This window comes from Lycium ferocissimum, chromosome 1, assembly GCF_029784015.1.
Source record: "Lycium ferocissimum isolate CSIRO_LF1 chromosome 1, AGI_CSIRO_Lferr_CH_V1, whole genome shotgun sequence".
Taxonomy (NCBI): domain Eukaryota; kingdom Viridiplantae; phylum Streptophyta; class Magnoliopsida; order Solanales; family Solanaceae; genus Lycium; species Lycium ferocissimum.
The window spans coordinates 72,664,732-72,684,883 of record NC_081342.1 but is presented as its reverse complement, the minus strand read 5'-3'; the positions used below and the strand labels follow the sequence as shown (position 1 = coordinate 72,684,883).

Below are 20,152 nucleotides of genomic sequence, written 5' to 3'. Positions count from 1 at the left end.
TAATCCCATCATAACTCGTCTTCAAACCAAACGACCCCTTCACTATATTAATATATAACCACTAGAGCATACTCCATTAATTACTGGATAAAAAGTGTAATAAGCTCGTCTAAAAATCATAAGTAAAAACAATCTGTTTTATTCTCGAAATGAGAATTTGTGCTATATAAGATGAGACACGATAACTATATTTTATTGCTGTTTAAATCAAATAATTCTGTTATTGATAAATAAGGGCAATAGAGGGGAAAGAGTTGGCAGATTCTTGTATGGATTTATTTCTTGTTCTTATTCTTCTAATAATATAGAATATCGCATTATTTATTTATTAAACATGTATGCATTTGATTAGCTGCTGTGGCCCAACTTATTCACCTAATCTTCAAATAATTCTGATAATGTGGGCAGCTAAGCAAAATAATTTGAAATTAAATTGCCATCAGATAATGATTGCATAACTTCTTTTTTCTTTTTAGTCTCAAAATAGTCATTTTGAAACTATGGGGAATAGAAACAGACCTATTATCATGGCATTCTTAGGTTATGTTATATTTCTATTTCTATTGTAGTATTAGGTTTTTTTTTTTTTTTTTTTAGAAGATAAATTTTATAACTGTTTAAGCTTCTAAAAACAAAATTTATTTTAAAGAGTACTTTTGGCTAAAAGCGGTTGTGTTTGGCCAATTAATTTAAAAAACTTTTAGCATGGCCAAACTTTTAAAAGTGTTATATATATATTTTTCAAAAGTCTTTTCCAAAAAATGCTTTGGAAAAGCTATTTTTTTAACAAAAAGCTGTTCGGCTTTCCCCAAAAGCACTTATTTTCTCCTAAAAGCATTTGCCAAACACCTCACTTTTTTTAAAATAAGCACTTATTGAAAAAATAAGTATTTTTGGGGGAAAAATAAGCTTGGCCAAATAGACTATTAGTCCCATGGGACTATTTTGTACTCCCTCCGTTTCAATTTATGTGAACTCATTTGAATTTTACTTACATTTAAGAAAGAGTGAAAGGCTTTTTTAAACTGTGAAATAAGTCTTGAATATTTGTGTGGTTGTAAATCAAGAAAGTGAATTTGTTTTCCTTAGGAAATGAACATTTTAGGGCGACTAAAGAAAAGATTCGTACGTAAATCAAACAAGTACTTATTAAATCAGAAAGGTCCAGCAAAGTAATGAAATGCAAACACAAAAAAAAAAAAAAAAAAAAAATACATGGACTGAAAGTTGAAAGCTACTAAAACATGTAAAGGACCTAAAACATCGGTGTGTTTAGTATGATGACATTTGGGTAGTAAGATGTAAAAATTAAGAAGAAAAAAATATATTCTCTCAACAATTGATCTAAACTTGAATTTGAAGTGAATATTTTTAATCTAAACGTGATACATCACACCTTTAGGGTATCTAGGCTCTCCTTGAACCTCATTTTTTGTTAATCAATAACCATACTTCTTCACTACTCGTACAAGAAAGGTGAAAACAAGTGAAGACACTTCTTCTTCATTTTTTATTGTGGGGAAGCAGTCAAAGAATGAATCATGAGAGTACGCAAAGGTAGAACATCATGGGAACTTCGTTCGTATTATCATTAACCTTGATTTCGATATGAATGAACGCGAGATACTTCATAGCCTGCCTTTTTTGACCTTGATAGGTTAAGTTTTTGTTTATACTATTTTATTTTATTTTGAATACTATAATATGACAACTTACTACAAAAACGAATTTATAATTAGTGCTTAGCTAAGCAACCTAATAAAGCTCTAATGTCAAACCCTAAAGACGTATCTTTGTTTTATTTGTTTGAATGTGGGAGAATCACAGCCACAACTCTCTTCAAAAAAATATGAAGCTAATGGAGTGGTTGAGAGAAAAGGAATCATTTTCTAGTTTTAATTTAATGGTGAAATCTCAGAGTTGTTAGCTAGTTCTTACCTGTTAGTGAAAAGAATTTTACTACTTTATTAGGGATCGATATTAAGTAATTAAAAATTAGTAACAAATAAACGTACGTTTACATTAAACATGTCTTAGTAACTTAAAAAGATTATTGGTAATTAATAATTTTTTTTTTTTTTTTGTTTCCTCCCAATGTTCATTCACTTTGGGCTCAATTTGAATCGCATTGAGAAGTCTTTAAGTTCCGAGGTGAAACACGCTCTACCAAAAGCAATTTTATTCTCAGGGATCAAATTAGACCTCTGATTAAAAATGATCAAAGTAACTCCTCTATCTTAATATCATGATTGCATCAACGAGTTAAAATAATAATACCAATATAATTTCAGAAAAGGAAAATATTAGATTAAAAAAGTGGAATTATCCAATCATGGACTAGACAACTCATACACATGTGATGACTAATTGGCTATATGAAAGTCTGAAACCCTAATCCCAACGAAGGATTAAGAAAGAAAGAAAAATTGGAATGGAAGGAAGAAGAACAAATGATGTCATTACAGGTTTATTTAAATTAGTTTTTAGTGTAAGTATTTGTAAATGCTAAATGGTGAATTAAATGTAATTCAAAACCTTGTCTTTTCATTTAAGATAAATAGGAAAAAGACATCAATATATTCAAGCGAATATAACACCTCAAAGTAAGCCGTCCAAAACCTTATCATGAGCATAAATTATTATCGACTAATGTCACAAATCATTAGTCAGTAAACATAAAACTAAAATAAACCGCCCTAATCAGACCGACCAATCAATGATGTTCCATTGAGAACCAGAAAGTAAACATATAAAATAAAATTAAAAACATAAAATACACAATCTAATTTTATAAGATGCACTGATTGATTAATTACGTTGAAGATAAGAGACTTAAAGTTCACGTCTTATATACTATTTTTACAGAACAACTCTTACTGGTTTTTTAATAATGAATATAATAGCAATAATAATGATGATGATGATGATGATGATGATGATGATGATGATTATGATGTATGTAAGATGATAATTGTTCACGTCTTAATCATATATTCTGATCACTTTCTGACCACAAATTGGTCTAGTATAAAGTCATAAAAAATTTTATATACTATCAATTAAGTTTGAATCGTACAATCTCATTTAACATTTAAAAAGATAGATTAATTATTCATACGATGTTAAATATTATGATTGTCGTTTTTTTTACAATGGATAGTTTATAGATATGAACAATCTAACCAGAGAGATAAAAATAATCCATGTAATAAAAGAGAAAATAATCCAGTTATAAAAATAACAAATGTAATAAAGGCAAATAATCAGTTTCGCAAACATGATATACCAGGTTCTTGTAAACATTTTTGTTGTATCATAAATTTCTAAATTTTGAGACATTGACAAGTTCTATTCTTATTTTTCTGGGGTAGAGGATACAGCATATTTGTAATTGCTTTATGATAAATGATCAAACGGAAAATGAGTTTGGAATTCTACCCCAACTTATTTGATTAACTCAGTTCAAAATAATTATATATACTCGTTTAGTGATTTTTTAACACATACAGATTCCGAGCAAAGTTATTAGGTTCAGATTCCACGACTCGTTTTATCCTCTTCATTAAGAGTTGATGACTAGCACCTATAATTGCATTATTTTTTCCTAATTAGTGGCTAAATTCTAGATTTGGTTTATCCAAATTTGATTTTGCTCGAACATCTCCATGAATATAATGAATTGACATCAAAGCACTTTCATTTTAGAAATATACTAGGTAAATACCAATGGAATTCCAGAAACTAGTTTCTCATGTTTCAACAATGCTATTGTAAGGGCAAAATTTCATATATATCTCATTCAATGCTGATTAACTTAGAGACAGATGAAGACTTCTCAAAACAAATCACATTAACAATAAACCCTTGTGTTGTCCTGATAATAATAATTGCTGCCTCTCAAAGAGTTCTTGTGGGTGATGTACTATGTTCCTAGTATCCATTAATCAAAATTCCTCCTGCAAAAGCGAAATAGTTCTTAGAGATTCCATATGATCTATAAAATCAATCAAGCATATAACCAATGCACGTTTTAGCAAAGAGGTAAATGTTGTGGCCTAGTAGTCAATGAAGTGGGAAAGTACAAGATCTCAGGTTCAGATCTCAGCAGATGGCAACACACTAAGTGATTTCCTCCCATTTGAACAAGCCTTAGTGGGCAGAGTTGCCCGATACATGTGTTGGTGGGAAAACAAACTCATAAATATCGTATAACGTAGACCAACACAAGAAATGGATTTAGTTGAGAAAGCAACACTCCCAAGAAAGAAAGAAACTCTTGATGCATAAAAATCAACGATAGTCAATTCTTGGAAGTTCGAAGAGAAAAAGCAGTAGATGAGAACAAACACTAGGTGATTTTCTCCCGCCTGCCTAAAGGTTGGTTGGGCAGAGTTTCCCGGTACATATGCTGGTCGGAAACAAACTCATAAATATCACATAGACCAACACAAGGAAAGTTGAGGAAACAACACCTACAATGAAGAAAGAAACTTTTGATGCATTCAAAATTTAATCATAGTTAATTCTTGAAAGACCTAAGAGAAAAAGGAGTAAACCATGTAAAACTCTTAAGCAATTAAGCAACTTCTACCAAGTTACCATTATTAAAAAAAAGTTTAACAACTTCTAAATTGTATTGGGACTTCGCCGAACAACTGTGCATTCAGTTAAATGGTGCTCTCAAAAAAAAACGTCTCTCATTTGATGCAGCATCAGCATTTGGACTCCTAAATAGATTATCATCATTTACCTGATAAAAGCCAGTCGGGGCCAAAAGATTTCCTAACGGATGCCTTGCACACTATGCATTTCCTTGTACAACACTTTTGCGCGATCTCTTCCTTTTCTTCCTGCTTCTCACAGTTCCCTCAGCATGCTTGCTTTCCTGCACTTGAACTTCCACATCACCAAGCGGAAAAGAAGGGGGAAGGGGGGGTAATAGTAGAGTTTATTACACTAATTCAGATAATGAGAGCAATCACTTGTGGCTATCACATTTATCCCCACAATTATCCTTCATTTAGTGGTACAAGTATATCCTTACTAGTACTAATCTACGCTTATAACTTCTAATAACTAGTTTCAACCTCATTTCCTCAATATATCACCAGAGAAGATCTTACAAAATCCATTAGATCCTGCAAGGTGTCTCTACACTTCTTTCTATAATGAGCCTAGTTTTCAGAAACCAAACTTGAAAATGAGCCAAAATTGTCAACATTGTAATAATTTACCAGCCTTGTGAAGGGACTTTGCTTAATCAACTTAGTTTCAACCCCAAAGTAGTTTGAGCAGTCCGCTCTATTCAGGCTCATTTTATTCCAATACTAAGTAATTTGTCTTCAGTCAAAATTAGAGTTCCTCCAAAACTAGATATTCTTTAAACGTAAGCCCAGCTCGATTTCAGTAACTTCAGAAACTGAATCTCACCTTTCCCGAGGTAGCACTATTTGTATCTGCAGATTTCTTTTTCTTCTTGACTGAGAGTGGATTTGGACCCTGTAGAAGGAAAGGCATAAACCATAGTGTCATTCAGGGACACAATTAGCTGAACATGCTTTACAATAATAGCATCCATGAAATACAATCTTCTTAAGTAAATATGGTCGAATTAGTCAACTTAGAGGAATGACAGGCAAAAAATTCCGTTTACAACATGATACTCCGTCAGTCAAATTTTTTTCCCACTCAAAGTTGAGAGAGGGCTATGCACACAGCAATAGTTAAATGCAGAAGGATACTTATATGACCTATATAATATCACACTTACAAGACAAAACATAATCTTTTATGTCAAGTATCTGTCTAGCCATCTCACATAAAGAAAGAAAAAAACCTTGGTTCAGATCTTAAGGATCACAGTTTTTTAACGAATTAAAATAAAAAGATACTTATTAACTTAGAAAAGAAAAACATTCATTATGAATAAAACATCACTCAAAAGAAAAGGTGCAGCCTCTTTTTCAGAGTACTTTTTGTATCCTAACAATCATTCATGAAATGACACCCGTGGAAGTTCCAGAAAACCTCTTTTTATTAAAATTATTATTGGTTCTCAAAAGCTGTGTCACAAACCAGCGAAAGCTGCATTTCCAAATCAACCAAACCTAGAGGAATTGACAGGGATGAATTTTGTAGCCCATGTCTTTCTACATATACCAGCACTATCTGACTGAATTTTGCTTTCATAAAATATTTGTTTACCTATCAAAAAAGAGAAGTTTTAACTAAACCATTGAACATTACAGTATAATGTTTCACATGAAAGTGAAGAATTTGTTCCCAAAGAACTATATTTCAATAGAAAAGCAACAAGTTAAATTTTAAGCTGTGCAAGGGATAATAAGAAATTATTATGAACCCTAACCTTAGCTTTCTTTCTCTTGAAGCGAACTTTATCCTTGCCATCACTTCCATTGCTCCTAACACTTGTATTGATAGTCTGAACCTGTGAAATATCATCTACCTCTTCCTCATCGGAAGAATCCCCTTCTTTGTCATCAGACGATTTCCTCTTTTTCCTAAGTCTAAGCATATTGTACTCCATATCAGTCATATGAAGACGTTCTTCTTCAGCAGATTGGGCAAACTGACGTTGAAATGATGATGGTTTTTCGAGAAATAATGCATTCCTAAGAGCATAAATTAAAGGCACGCCAGGTATCTACGCCAGTTCAGGAAAAGGAGAAACAACGGTCAGAAAAACAGGAGAAAAGCCAGTTGGGATGTGGGTGTGTGTGTGTGTATAAAATAAATTGTTCTCCTAAATGTTGAAGATCTTTCCGATTCATTTTGAAGTAATAGCCTGATTGGCCAAGCTTCCAAAATCTGCTTATTTTGAAAAGTGCTTTTTGTCAGAAGTGCTTCTCGAAAAAGTAATTCTGGAGACTAGCAGTTTGTGCTTGGCTAATCAATTTGAAAAGCAATTTTGTCAATATTAGAGTAGCAATTAATGCTTGGCCGTGGTTCTGAAAGTGCTGTTGGGAAGAAGCTTTTTTTTTAATAAGGTAAGATTTTATTTAAAAAACAGTATCAAGATGATACTGCGAAACAGATACTACTTTGTTGGGAAGAAGCTATTTTTTCAGCTTCAAAAAAGAACTTCTGCTGCTACTTACAAGTTACAAGTTAAAAGCATTTACTTTTTTTTCCTAAAAGTTTGGACAAACACCTCAACCCTCTAAAATAAGCACTTTTAAAGAAACACACTTTTGACTTCCAAGAAGCTTGGCCAAACAAGCTATAAGAGTTACAGATAAAAAAATAGATTTTGGTCACTCTCTCAGGAGTACATAAGATACCGTTCAAATTTTGCCAAAAATTTGGAACTGTTAATCTTACTCCCTAGAGACAGAAATATTTTACACTTGTATCGTCTTAGTCCCACGTGCTAGGAAAGATAAGATCAACTGGCGGACCAATATATAGTTCTGTAGATGCACAAAGTTTCTCTTTGTTTTTACCACTTCCCACTTAGATAATTAAGTATCTTTTGACTAATGACAAAAGTCAAGATATTGCAAATTTAGCATTTTTTAAATGGATTAGACCAGTACCCTCTTGCAAACTTAGAATTTTTTAAATGGATTAGAAAAGTAGCTGCTGAAGATTTTTCTGAGAAGACAACCTAGAATATGGGATTTTTCCAGTTCACATTTTTTACTAAGTGATATGTCTGATATCACAATGTATAGGACATTATCAATCGAGGAAAAAAATGAGTTCAAATACCTTTTGAAGACTTCTCCGCAAATCGGCATCTTGAGTAGCAACAAAAAAGTGTTCAGAATTGTTTTCCCCGATAACTTCAGTAATGCAATCTACAGCACTTTTCCGCTGCTCATGGTCACATCTGCAATACAGCAAGATTCAAATTACATGGCATAACTCAAAATACTGCCTTAATCCAAGGTGTGGGCTTGACTTCCACTATAGGGCAGCCTGGTGCACTAAGCTCCCGCTATGCGCGGGGAGGGGGGTGTCCGGGGAAGGGCCCGACCACAAGGGTCTATTGGGCTTGACTTCCACCAAGAATAAATAATTGGATGCAAACAGTAACTTAGTAGGGGTGGCAAATGGCCGGGTTGGCCTGATGAATTTGGGTGGGTCAAAATTGGTTGATGTTAATAAATAGTTTTGGGCTGAAATTGGCTAAAAAGTGGGTCATAACCAACCCGTTCAATTCTTAGTAAGTTTTAATCTCTTTTATAACTTTTTAGTACCTAATAAAATTATTCTTTTTTCTTTACAATGATATATGTAACATATAAAATAAAAATAAACAAATGTCTTCGAAAATATTTTGACAAGATTTCTCATGGGTCAATTTGGGCTACATACCAGTCCAATTTTCGATGGGCTGAAATGGGCTGAGCTGATAAATGGGCAGGTCAATGACCAGCCCAAACTTGAACGGGTTGGATGGATCATTTTTTCATGGGCTAATTTTGCCACCCCTAGTCTTGACAACTAAAGCAATATACATCCTGCTTAAAGAGGAGCAAGCAAGAAGAAGAGAAGAACCGACTAACCGTGCCATAATAAGGTTATTAGCTGCATTTAGTGATTCCCTATAGGAAGCACCAAGGCTCTTCAACTCTGCAAGAACACATCTGCAAGTAAAAGAAGATAGGAAGTGACCAAACAGTATTAAAGCAAAACATCTTTAGCTTGTCCTGCAACTGCAAGTTAAGTAATGTGACTGAAAATAATACCTGGTAGTAAAAAGTTTAACTGTGGCGCCTAGAATATTTGTCAATGCAGTATCAGCAGGTGTTATGGAATTCACAATAAGATGATGCACAAAAGTTCCATCACAAAGGACTTTAAATGGCTCTCTGAACCCAAAACAAACTGTGTAAAACCTCACGGCTCTTCTATGCCGCTTCTGCTTTTTAACTCTCATCTATCAGCAGGCAGAAAAACAAAAAAACAAAAAAAGAGAGAAAAGAAAGTTAAATTTCAATAGCAAAAAGATGAGAGAGAGAACCGAAGTACAACAACATACCAAGTGAAATCCCAAATATGGGGTCAAAAGGTAAAGTGTATGAGACCTTACCCCTATCTCAGATGAAACACCTCGGCTCAAGAGAAACATGATTTTAAAAGTCATATAAAGATAAATTTCAAAAGCAAAAGATGAGCATTACGGATGAACCGAAGTACAACAACATACCCAGTAAAATCCCACAATGTGGGGTCTTAGAGGGTAAAGTGTATATATAGACCTTACCCTATCTCGAAGATAATTTCCGAAACACCTCAACTCAAGAGAAAACATGACGAAAAAAAGTCATATAAGCACAAATAGCTCAAAGCAATATGAAAATGCAACTAACGAAAGCGAAAAAGCACGGATAACCAAAAAAAAATGCTAGACGAATTTTCAATTGGAAGAACCAATTAAAGTCCTAGTAATAAAACAACGAATAACTCTAATCTTTTTCACAGACAAAAAAAAAATGCTTTGAATTTTGCAAAAGAGAACCTGGAATTTGAGACGATTTGAAGGAGGAAAGCAGTCGGCGATTTGGAAAATAAAAAACCCTAGAATTCGCTGAATTGGGTTTTTTTTAGTTTTGTTTCATTCATTACGGGTCAAGGGATTTTGGGTTTATTGGGCCTAACTATACTTCAGTAACTATTAATGGGTTTCCCTATTTCGTGCTACTCTTTAATTCATTTTTTGGTGTGGAGTGACCTTCAAATGCACTGGTCTTTAATTTTTTGTCCCTCAAATTTGGTTTTAAGCTTTCTACCTTCGCAAAACTCCTGCGGAACAAAAAAATTTTAAAAATTTCGCCTGCTAGAACTTGGATTCGAACCAAGTTTTGCTGCGAAACTCCTAGTAATAAAAAAACTTCGAATTTCGCGGGGAGTTTCGCCCAAAACTCTCTTCTTCCACAGCAAAAAAGTTTTGGGCTTAAGGTAGAGTTTGAAAAAAACTCTATCTTGAGAAATTTTGTCAGAAGGCTCGAATAGGCCAAGTTTGCTATAAAACTTTATCTTGTGAATTTTTTTTTTTTTTGACTTAGATTCGAACCCCAAACTCAATATTCAAGACTAATTAAAAAGACCATAAACACTTGCAAAATTCTTTTATTACTTATTTTTGAAAAGAAAGTAATATTTCAAAAGCAAAAGATGAGCATTACGGATGAACCAAAGTGCAAATATATTATTTGTTAGAATTTTTAAACAAATGTTAATGAATAAATGTATGTCTTTTTTGAGATATGCTATAACAAACTACATAAATGCATCCATAAATTAGGATAACATACTCTTTATCAAAAAATAAAAAAATAAAACGATGCAACGATGGAACAAAAGAATGTTAAAGGAACTTTCAATTGGAAGAACCAACTACAGTAACAAAAAAAAAATAAGGAACAACTCTAATCCGTTACCAGAGCAGAAAAGGTCAAAAAAGTAAAATAAATCGAGAAGTGTGAAGCTTACCTGGACAGGAGAATAATTGACCGAAGATAAGTACTGAAGACGTGAATAGTAACGTTTGAAAAAGAAAAAACCTACACAGTTTTGTTTGTGAATTGAAGTTTTTAGTTTAGTTGGGTCGTGATGAATTTCACTTGTTTGTATTTATTGTGAATTGGCTTTTGTTTTATTGGGCTTAACTATACTAGTGTAACTTTAGCACGGATTGTTCTTCATTTTTTTGCGCGGATTGCCCTTCTTTTCGGGCTATCTTTAAATTTTCGCTTCTCATATCACGGCCTTTAAATTACCCTATATCACTGGTCTTTAATTTTTGCCCTTCGCGGTAACCCCGAGCGTTCACGAAATCATGAGGTTCTGGGTTCGAACCCCGCTTAAGCATAAATTAAAAAAAAAAAAAAAAAAATTGCAAGGCAGTTTGGGTCGTGTGTATACCCATCCCACATTGCTTAGGTTTCTTCCTTATGGGCAAACTTGGCATTTTCGGTCCGCATAACTTTAGTAATTTCTTAACAAGTTTGCTCCTTAAAAGTTTGCGACAAGATGTTAAACCGCGAGTACTTACCAAAGTTATCTTGGGACCCCGCATACTTATGTATCAACAATAAGGCGGAATTCCTTAACAATTTTTTTAAACTCATCGCGAATTTTTTAAATTTTTGACCGAGTTGGGTTCAAACCCGAAACTCATGGGTTTTAGCCGAAGGGCAAAATTTAAAGATTTCAACTATGAGGGGCAAAATTTAAAAACCACCCCAAAAGAAGGGCAATTCGTATGTTAACGCACTGGTCTTTAATTTTTATCCGGTGCTACTTATTCATTTTTTTTGTGCGGAGTGCCTTGAAAGGCACTATTCTTTAATATTTATCCTTCACCTAAAACTTCATCGGTTTCGGGTTTGAACCCCTCCGATCAATCAAAAATTAAAAAAAAAAAAATCGTAAGGCAAAGTTTGGACAAAAGTCTACCTTAAGGCAAAATAGCCTTAAGGCCTAACTTTTGTCCGAATAGGCTTAATTTTGGGTAAAAGTTTGCTTTAAGGCAATTTCTGCCTTAAGGCCTAACTTTTGCCCGAATAAGTTTAATTTTGCTACAAACCTCTACCTTGCTATTTTTTTTTTAATTTTTGACTGAGCAGAGGGGTTCAAACCCGGAACCGATGAATTTTTAGGTGAAGGACAAAAATTAAAGACCAACAATTTGATGGACCAAAATTAAAAGACCAGTGCCTCTCAAGGGCAATCGTGCAAATCACCCCTTATTCATTTAATGAAAATATCCAGATCTACTTTTCTCAGCATAATTTCTATAACATTTTTATCTTTGAAAAATGGACGTATGTCTCTCGGCATAAGTTCCGTAGGAATTAAGTTATGCGGCATAAGTTCAAAGATTTTTCAAATTTTGTTGAGTGTTGAAAGTTTTTTTATTGTCCGGCATAACTTGTATGGATCTTATGATACATATATTAAAGCTAAACGTAAATCATGCCGAGCAAAATCTAAATTATGTCGCGCCAAAAGTGCAGAACAACATAGATTGAAGACCACAAATTTGAGGGACAGAAATCAAAGACCACCCCCAGAAAGGGTAATTTGTGCGAATGATCCCAACTGTTAGGGGCCGTTTGGTCTGTGGACTGAATTATCCCGAGATTATAATCCCGAGACTAATTTTTCTCATCTGAGAGATGGGGTAAAATAATCCCAAGGTTAATGGGACAAGGTAGGATTCCCACCATTAAGTTTGAACTTCATGTTATACAATAGGTTATAAATTAATCCTAATAAATTTATACCTTCTATCAAGCATGATACAAAATTAATCCCAAAATTAGTGATGAGATATTATACTGTGCACCAAACGACCCCTTAGGGACATTTGATGTTCTGCCGCTCAAAAATTGCACAACAAAAAAAAAAAAATTAAAATTATACTTTATACCTATTTAGAAAAAATATTTATAAACTATTCAATAAGACAGCGTGATTCAACTATTTTAATGACATACAAAATGCAAATTGTATATCTTCCTGTAATGTAATTTTTTAAAGGGCAAATTTTATAAACGGTTTATCAGCGATAAATATTTTATTCCGTTGAGATAATATTGACCCCCGCCCCCCTCACACTATTAGCTATAGACTGTTCTATAACATGGTTATTCTATTATCTTGATTATTATTCTATTTATTGAAATATTTAATATATATGAAAAATCAAATAATCAAATCGAAAACGACCTAAATAACTATATGTTGAAAGGTCAAAGTAATTCTAGTCCATTAATTTAACGATTTTAACCGAATGCCCACTTCTATGGACACTAGGAAGTATCATAACAATCTACATATATTGTGGATAACCTCACAGAATATGTTCTTAAGGAATCAACTCTTGATAGTATACTCCAATCATATGGGAGAAAACATTAGGTGATTCTTGTCCACGCTTTTGGTAGGTGAAGTTACCCTTTACATATATTGGTGGAAGATCAGTGAGGACGGCTCAACAAATTTTATTGGCCAAAGTCAAAACCGCAATACGTATATTTTTAATTTATTTTGTGTCATTATTTCAATAACAAATGTAGATAACCCAAAAAGATCTATATTCAGAGGTAATGTAAAAATCTAAATGAGTTTTTTCTTTAGCTAATATCCATCATAATTTTTTTTTTTTTTTTTTTGTACTCGTTCCATTCCAATATACTTGTGATATTTCGTTTCTAAAGAGTCAAGTCGTATACATTTTGATTAACATTTTAAAGATGTATCTTTTCATCATATTGATATGAGAAAAAATTCAATTTACAGTACTTTTCGTATAGTTTTTTAATATCTAACTTTTAATGAATCAATCAAATCTAATTTAGTTTCGAATATTAATTAAATTGACTCTCGGGAAATTAAAGATACCAATTATTTTGGAATGGAGGGAGTAAATATTTCATAGTTTCTACATTATACTTTTTAATATTTTTTTTCTTAAAAAATAACATATACACATATAATTAGAAAATGGGGCCCTCAAAATTTGGGGGGCCTAAGGCAATGGCCTTAGAGGCCTTACCCTCTGGCCGGCCCCTGGATAGCAGATACTCAATAAAATATTTAAGGTGCGAATAAATTGGCAGAAACACACCATCGCCATATGTATACCTTTTTAAAATACAGCTCGGCAAATTTCTCAATGGCACGAATGATAAGACATACTAGAGGTTTGATGTGCAATGTTTTTAATTAAGGTAAATGAAGTTGAAGACCTTTGTCTCAAAACTAAAAAGGAAGACCATCAGGACCAAAACAAAGAACATGTTTTAAGTATAAAAATTATGCTATAGTACTGTTGTCTAGGTACTGAAGTAGATTTTATATATGAATGAATTTGAGGTTGAGAATACTTTTGAAACCAGAAAAGAAATTACATATGTGCTTGTGAATTGTATAGCTAAGACATTTGAAGTAACATTGAACTGTTGCTTACGTAAACCAAGAGGTATGATGGGATGAATGAAATTCTTTCACTCTTAATTAGAGGTTTTGGGTTTGACCTGTGAAAATAGAGAAGCTTCCCCTTTTAATGAGCTCTAGGTGACGCAAATCTGAATTAATCAGAACAGGAAATACTTACCAAAAATTTATACAAAAAGAATTGCTGCATGCATATCTTCGTTCTTTTACAGTTATCTCCTCACATCCGTGACTATGCTCAGATAGATTACTGGAAAATTTGTAAGTACACTAGTCCACTAAAAAAAGAACAATTTTAACATCAGTTAGTCTGGGTGGTGTAGTTGGTTATCACGCTAGTCTCACACACTAGAGGTCCCCGGTTCGAACCCGGGCTCAGACATATTTCTTTTATTTTTTATTTTTTATCTTTTTGAGATAAGTTATGTATATTGTTGGTGTAAGAAATTTTTATATCATTAACTATTCAACTTTCCTCACCACTTCGCTTAGAACATAGACATAAGCAATCTCCAAAAAAAACTTTTTCACCTACTATTATAAAGATACAATAATTCTAATATTGTTTTTCAACAAAAGCTCAATAATTCTAATTTGTGAAGGCAGAGAGGCTATCTCGAATAGATCCTCCGCTCAAGTAAAGTAGTATATAGAAAACAAGTATGAAACCCGGGCTCAGACATATATTTTTTTATATCTTTTTTTTTTTTAAATCTTTTTAAGTATAAGTTATATATCTCATCAGTGTAAGAAATTTTTATACCATTAACTATCCAACTTACCTCAACACTTCCCTTAAAAGATATAAACATAAACACTCTCCCAAAAAACTTTTCAAATACTATTATAAAGATACAATTTTTCTAATATTGTTTTTCAACAAAAGCTCTATCAAATTAGTCCAATTCTTTTGGTTCACCAACTTTCAACAAGAACAACGTATCCAATGTAATTTCACAAGTGGGGGTCTGGACGGGTGGTGCACGCGCAGCCTTACCCCTATCTTCGTGAAGGCAAGGAGTTGTTTTCGATAGACCATCAGCTCAAGTAAAACATATCAAAACAAGTATGGAAAGTAAATACAATAGTGAAGCAGCCATGCCTAAAACAAGGAGAAGAATAACAACTGAAGCAAAGTAAACAATAGATATAATAAAATCAAAAAATAAGATAGTAGGAGAGTGGACAAAGGAAATTAGATAACACTCGATTTCCTATTAGCCTTCTACCCTAATCCTCGACCACTATAGGGTCACAAGACACAAGAAGTTTCACACAACTAGAATTGGTTGTATGAGGCACAAAATAGAGAAAATCATAATTTGTTTAGTGTGTTTTACTTTACATGAGAAAAAAAAAATGACAGAATGAGTCATTACTCCACTCTTAGGTTGAAGGTAAGTATTCACCTCCACCCGATATTTACATCAAATCATATAAATTTATTATAGTCAATTAGACATTTGCACTATGACTTGTTTCAATTAAACATTTGAACACATGATAAAGTATTTTTATTAGAGACTTTCGATTCAGAATTTTAGATTGTTTTTTTTGCACATGTTTCAAGTGTCCATTACATAAATGAATTAACCTATAAAATATGTTACCTCATTCAATTATACGCAATAACATTTTACGTGGTTAACTCATCTATGTAATGGACATGTGCACTTTTTTTATGTAGTGTACACTTGAAACATGTGCAATTTTTTTTTTTTTTTTTAAATTGATACGAAAGTGTAATTGGCATACTTGATCATATGTTTAGGTGCTAAATCTAAATAAGCCGTAGTCCGACTGTTTAAATGAAATTTATTGGCAAATTTAAAGAGCTATTAATGTATTAAACCAAAAAATTATGTATACAAAGACATATCAGGCATATGTTGACTTGGTATCTATGACTTGGAAAAAAAAAAAACAAATAGACCTAACTACTGGACGAAAAAAATGGTGTGATGATAGTACCTTTTAAAGCAGAAATTTTTGCGTTATGTATCAATTGACAGACGGCTCACTCTACCGGACTGCCGTTAGCCACCTTTTTTTTTATTAACTAGTAAACTTATTCACGCTTCGCGCGATTATAAATTATATTATTATATCCACAAAATGATCAATAAATAAATAATGAATACAAATTTATACTATTTCTCTTTTCAGTGAGAAAGAAAACCTTTATAAGCAGCAAACATTTTGAGTTAATTCATTCACTAATTCATACATTAGGGTTATTTAAAGCATATTTCTATATAATATATAATTAATTATACATTTTCAAATTAAGCTTGTTTAGGTATTACATAGTTAGGAATAATTTAAGGTGTATATTAAAAACAATATGGTAAATTTAAATTAAAATACATAAATTTCAAAAAATTACTAATTAACATACATATAATTGTATATTGAGAAAATAGAATTTTATATAAAATGAATTTAAACTTTTGATTAGCAAAAGTCTTCTTAGGCAATAGAATAGGGTTGAAGAGCTTTCCAAATTTCTCAATATTCCTTACCGTTGAGAGTATATGCATGAAATAATTTTGTTCTCCTTGTAATCAAATTATACATTTAAAATACTATTCAAAATGTAACAAAATGAGTTTTTTTTCCGAGTAAATTATACAAACACAATTTTCACGCTTTTTCATTGGGACTAAATCTCAAACACCCAAATAGACACAATTAAGGTCAATTTTGTTCTCAGTCAATTAATTCTATCCAGATCAAATATAATTTTATTGGTTTATTTTTCAAAAGTAAAAACTAAACCTCCAGTATGTAGAAACAACGGAAATGAAAGGATCAACTAATTACATACGATGAGACAATTCCTTCTCGACATTCATATTCTTTAAGAATTTATCAAATCACCTAGCAATGTGAAAAAACAATTAAAGCCTTACATAAAATAATAAATAAAGAAAAAAGTAAAGCCTGGAAAATAAAAGGAGAAAATAAACTATCAAGTTAGAATAAAATTAAGCCATCTAACTTTCAAAATGACAGATTAGCAAGACACTCACTGTAAAAATGTAGCAAAAATTGCACTCGGGCATTGATATATACCAAGGAAATATGGGGAAAAAAATCCTCCATGTAGAGGTATTTTATACTCAGATTGCTCCAAAAAGCATATTAAAGGTAGCATTTATTAAGGAAATTGAATAATAATTAAAAAAAACGGAGAAAAAAGATAATAGATCAATTTTCCACGTAGTAAGCAAATTGAGAGAAAAAGCCACACCACCTACGTATATACTAGTTTTATAATATATACTAGTTAACTAAACCGCGCTTCACGCGGTCATACTACATCTTTCCTATATTTAGTTGATATAAAAAAATATAAAATTTCATAATACCAAAAATAAAATAAAAATATTTGTAAGAAAATGTAAGACGTGCATATGAAATATAAAATCTATTGTATGCTGAAAATATACATATGAAAAAATCAAACAAAAACGCAAAATTATAAATAATTCATTGACTACTTTCTTATAGTTTCATAATTATAGAGTTCTCGATAACACTTCACTCAATTTTAAAGGTGAAGTTTGAGCTCATTTTATAAAGAAAACTTTATCATATAATAAGGATCAATGATTCTTTTTTTTTTCCCCCTTCCAATCATGATATATACAGTTGTTAATTAGTTCTAGTTATTATTATAGGAGGTTGGAATAGGTTGTTAAGTTGATTGCAGTTAAGCTCTTATGTAAAATCAAGAGGCATCGTGTAGTTGTTGCTTTATTTATTTTTCAGTTAACGGAAGAAAAATAAGCTAAATGAAGTTTACAAAAATCTTGTGATTTAGAATGCCAAGTGCAACGACTATTAGGCAACACGTTTGATAAAACTGATTAAAAGAATACACCACAAATGTACAAACATTTCAGAATCTTTCTGCAACTTTACTTCATATTTAGCTACTAAATATTGGAGAATATTATAAGCAAACAAACATACCATGATATATATAGCTAGCATAATGGTTGTGCTTGTGCCTACTGAAAGACACCAAGACCTTTTTTTTTTTAAACTTAAAAAAGACACCAAGACCTTGCCAAAGGGGACAAATATTTATAATGCCCCTTTGCTGAATAACAGATGATGACTTCTAAAAATCAGTATTCTCTAGCTAAGTCATGGCATTAAGAACTGAATTGAGAAGGAACCAACTAAAAATGAATCTTAGCTTTTTTTTCTCTAATAAAAAGCAATGAATAAGTGCGTGAGTTGAGCACAAACAGAGGCGAATTCAGGATTTATGGGTTCACCATTACATGCTGCTTAGAAATTTTAAAAATAAAAAAAGACGCAAAAGTGCATTTAGTCAGGTTCGATCCCATAACCTATAGGAATTAAACCTATCACTTAACCAGTGTTCCACCGAAACTTATTTGACCATGTGTTCCTTCAGTTAATATTAGATATATTTTAAGGATTATATACATAATATGCGAGTTTAGTCGGGTGACCATGTGTTCACGTGACCCATTTTTTAACCATAAATTCGCCTCTGAGCACAAAAACAAATTTTGTATAGAAGATGAATGCATTATGTAATCCTAACACCGCAAAATTATGAAGGGGTCATGTAGAAAAAATTTCGGGTCACATAGCAGCATCCTTTCTCTTTTCTTCACAAAGGTTATATGGAAGAGACTATTGAAAGCCCTTATAATGTGTAAATATATCATATAAGAATATTGTGTTGGAGAACAATTCATGAGTCATCTGATCAGAAGAAAATTGTCCTTTATATATATTTTGAGTCACTCACACTTTCTTGACCCTTTATTTTTTTGTAATTAATGTGAGCTATGAAGGACCATTAATAGGGAATACCAATTGAATCAGAAATCGGTACGTGCATATGAGTTTTGGTTTTCAATATACGAAAAGTTGGGATAATGAATGATAATAATTGTGACTTTTATTCTTAATTCTTAACTAATAAGATAAGATAAATGGGAAAATATAGAAAAAAAGTCAAAAAAAAAAAACTGTGTTTCTTGACCAAAGAGAGGCCACATCACTTTTCTATTCCTAGTTATATATATATATATATATATATATATATATATATATATATATATATATATATATATTTGAATTGAATGTGGGAAGGTTCATTGCTTTTACTAATAAATTTAATACAATGTAATTACAATAATTATAAGGAAAGTAATGGCAAATAATGCTATTAAATGGTGAGTGAGTCTTTATTATATGTGGGGAGGAACCTTTAATATTTAAATTTATTTAGTAAAATAGAGAATGAAGAGAAAAAGGTCAAAAAATTGAGAAAAAAAAATAAATAATAATGGAGGCCATAGAGATGTGCCACATCACCTTGTCTATGCCTAACTTTATATATATTATAGATATAGATTGATATTGATTACAAAAAGTAAGTAATGCAAAAAAGTATTCCGTTATGAAAAAGGGATTTTCCAACAAAAATTGCTAATGTCTTGGATTAATTTGATATGATGAATTCTCAAGTCTCTGTCAATTTCATTGAGGGCACATTTAAAGATTGAGGAGCCATTTGGTCATGAATAATATATGAATATTATTATAAATAAGTACTTCATTCGTTTTAAAATGTTTGTCTGGTTTTGATTTGATACGAAGTTTAAGAAAATAAAGAAGATTTTTTTAATTTTGTGGTCTTAAATTAAAAATGTATAGAATGTACCAAAATGCTCTTTAATCTTGTAGTCTTAAACATGTCATGTGGAAAATTAAAACTAAAGAGTTGTTAAAAAAAGAAAGAGGCATTCATTTTGAAATGGACTAAAAAAAAAGTAAGATAGACATTTTGAAACGAAGGGAGTATTTATTTATAAAATTAACTTTTTAAAGTCTCAATCAAATCTTATGCAAACACCTGCTAACTTAATTACATGAATTAATTAGATAGTAAAAGTTTTAACTACTAATGTACTTAACTGGTCATAGCAAAATACCTACTGTCATTCTATAGAAAAAATTGCTAATCTATGTAACAAATTTACCTATAGAGAAATAAATATTATTATGCGAGATTAAAAAATGAAAAATACTATTCCAATTGAGTAGATAAGTTAATGACGTACTATAATGAAATTAATGAGCAGAATAAGAACCTTTATTTTTATTATTAGAAAAAACTCTAATATCTATTTGCACAAGTGAAAATAACATAGAGGGATAGCTTTAT

At 31.7% G+C, this 20,152-nt stretch overlaps 1 protein-coding gene and 1 non-coding gene across 3 annotated transcripts; one reads left to right on the top strand and one right to left on the bottom strand.

Annotated features, from left to right (window-relative positions):
- Positions 1 to 3,672: 3,672 nt before the first annotated feature.
- LOC132059840 (rRNA-processing protein utp23) lies at positions 3,673 to 8,926 on the bottom strand. Of its 2 annotated transcripts, none has more exons than XM_059452642.1 (7): positions 8,715 to 8,926; positions 8,532 to 8,612; positions 7,732 to 7,852; positions 6,368 to 6,664; positions 5,431 to 5,499; positions 4,751 to 4,885; positions 3,673 to 3,956 (listed from the first exon to the last, which is right to left on the bottom strand). In XM_059452642.1, exons 1-6 carry the CDS (start codon positions 8,903 to 8,905, stop codon positions 4,802 to 4,804), a joined length of 843 nt encoding a protein of 280 aa, XP_059308625.1. In that variant the 5' UTR covers positions 8,906 to 8,926; the 3' UTR covers positions 3,673 to 3,956; positions 4,751 to 4,801. The 2 variants fall into 2 exon arrangements, with proteins under 2 accessions (XP_059308625.1, XP_059308634.1); XM_059452651.1 differs by lacking the exon at positions 3,673 to 3,956 and adding an exon at positions 4,479 to 4,677 and having other exon boundaries at positions 4,726 to 4,885.
- A 5,314-nt stretch (positions 8,927 to 14,240) lies between these two features.
- TRNAV-CAC (transfer RNA valine (anticodon CAC)) lies at positions 14,241 to 14,314 on the top strand. The gene has a single exon. It is a non-coding gene; the product is annotated as a tRNA-Val (tRNA).
- The last annotated feature ends 5,838 nt before the right edge of the window (positions 14,315 to 20,152 follow it).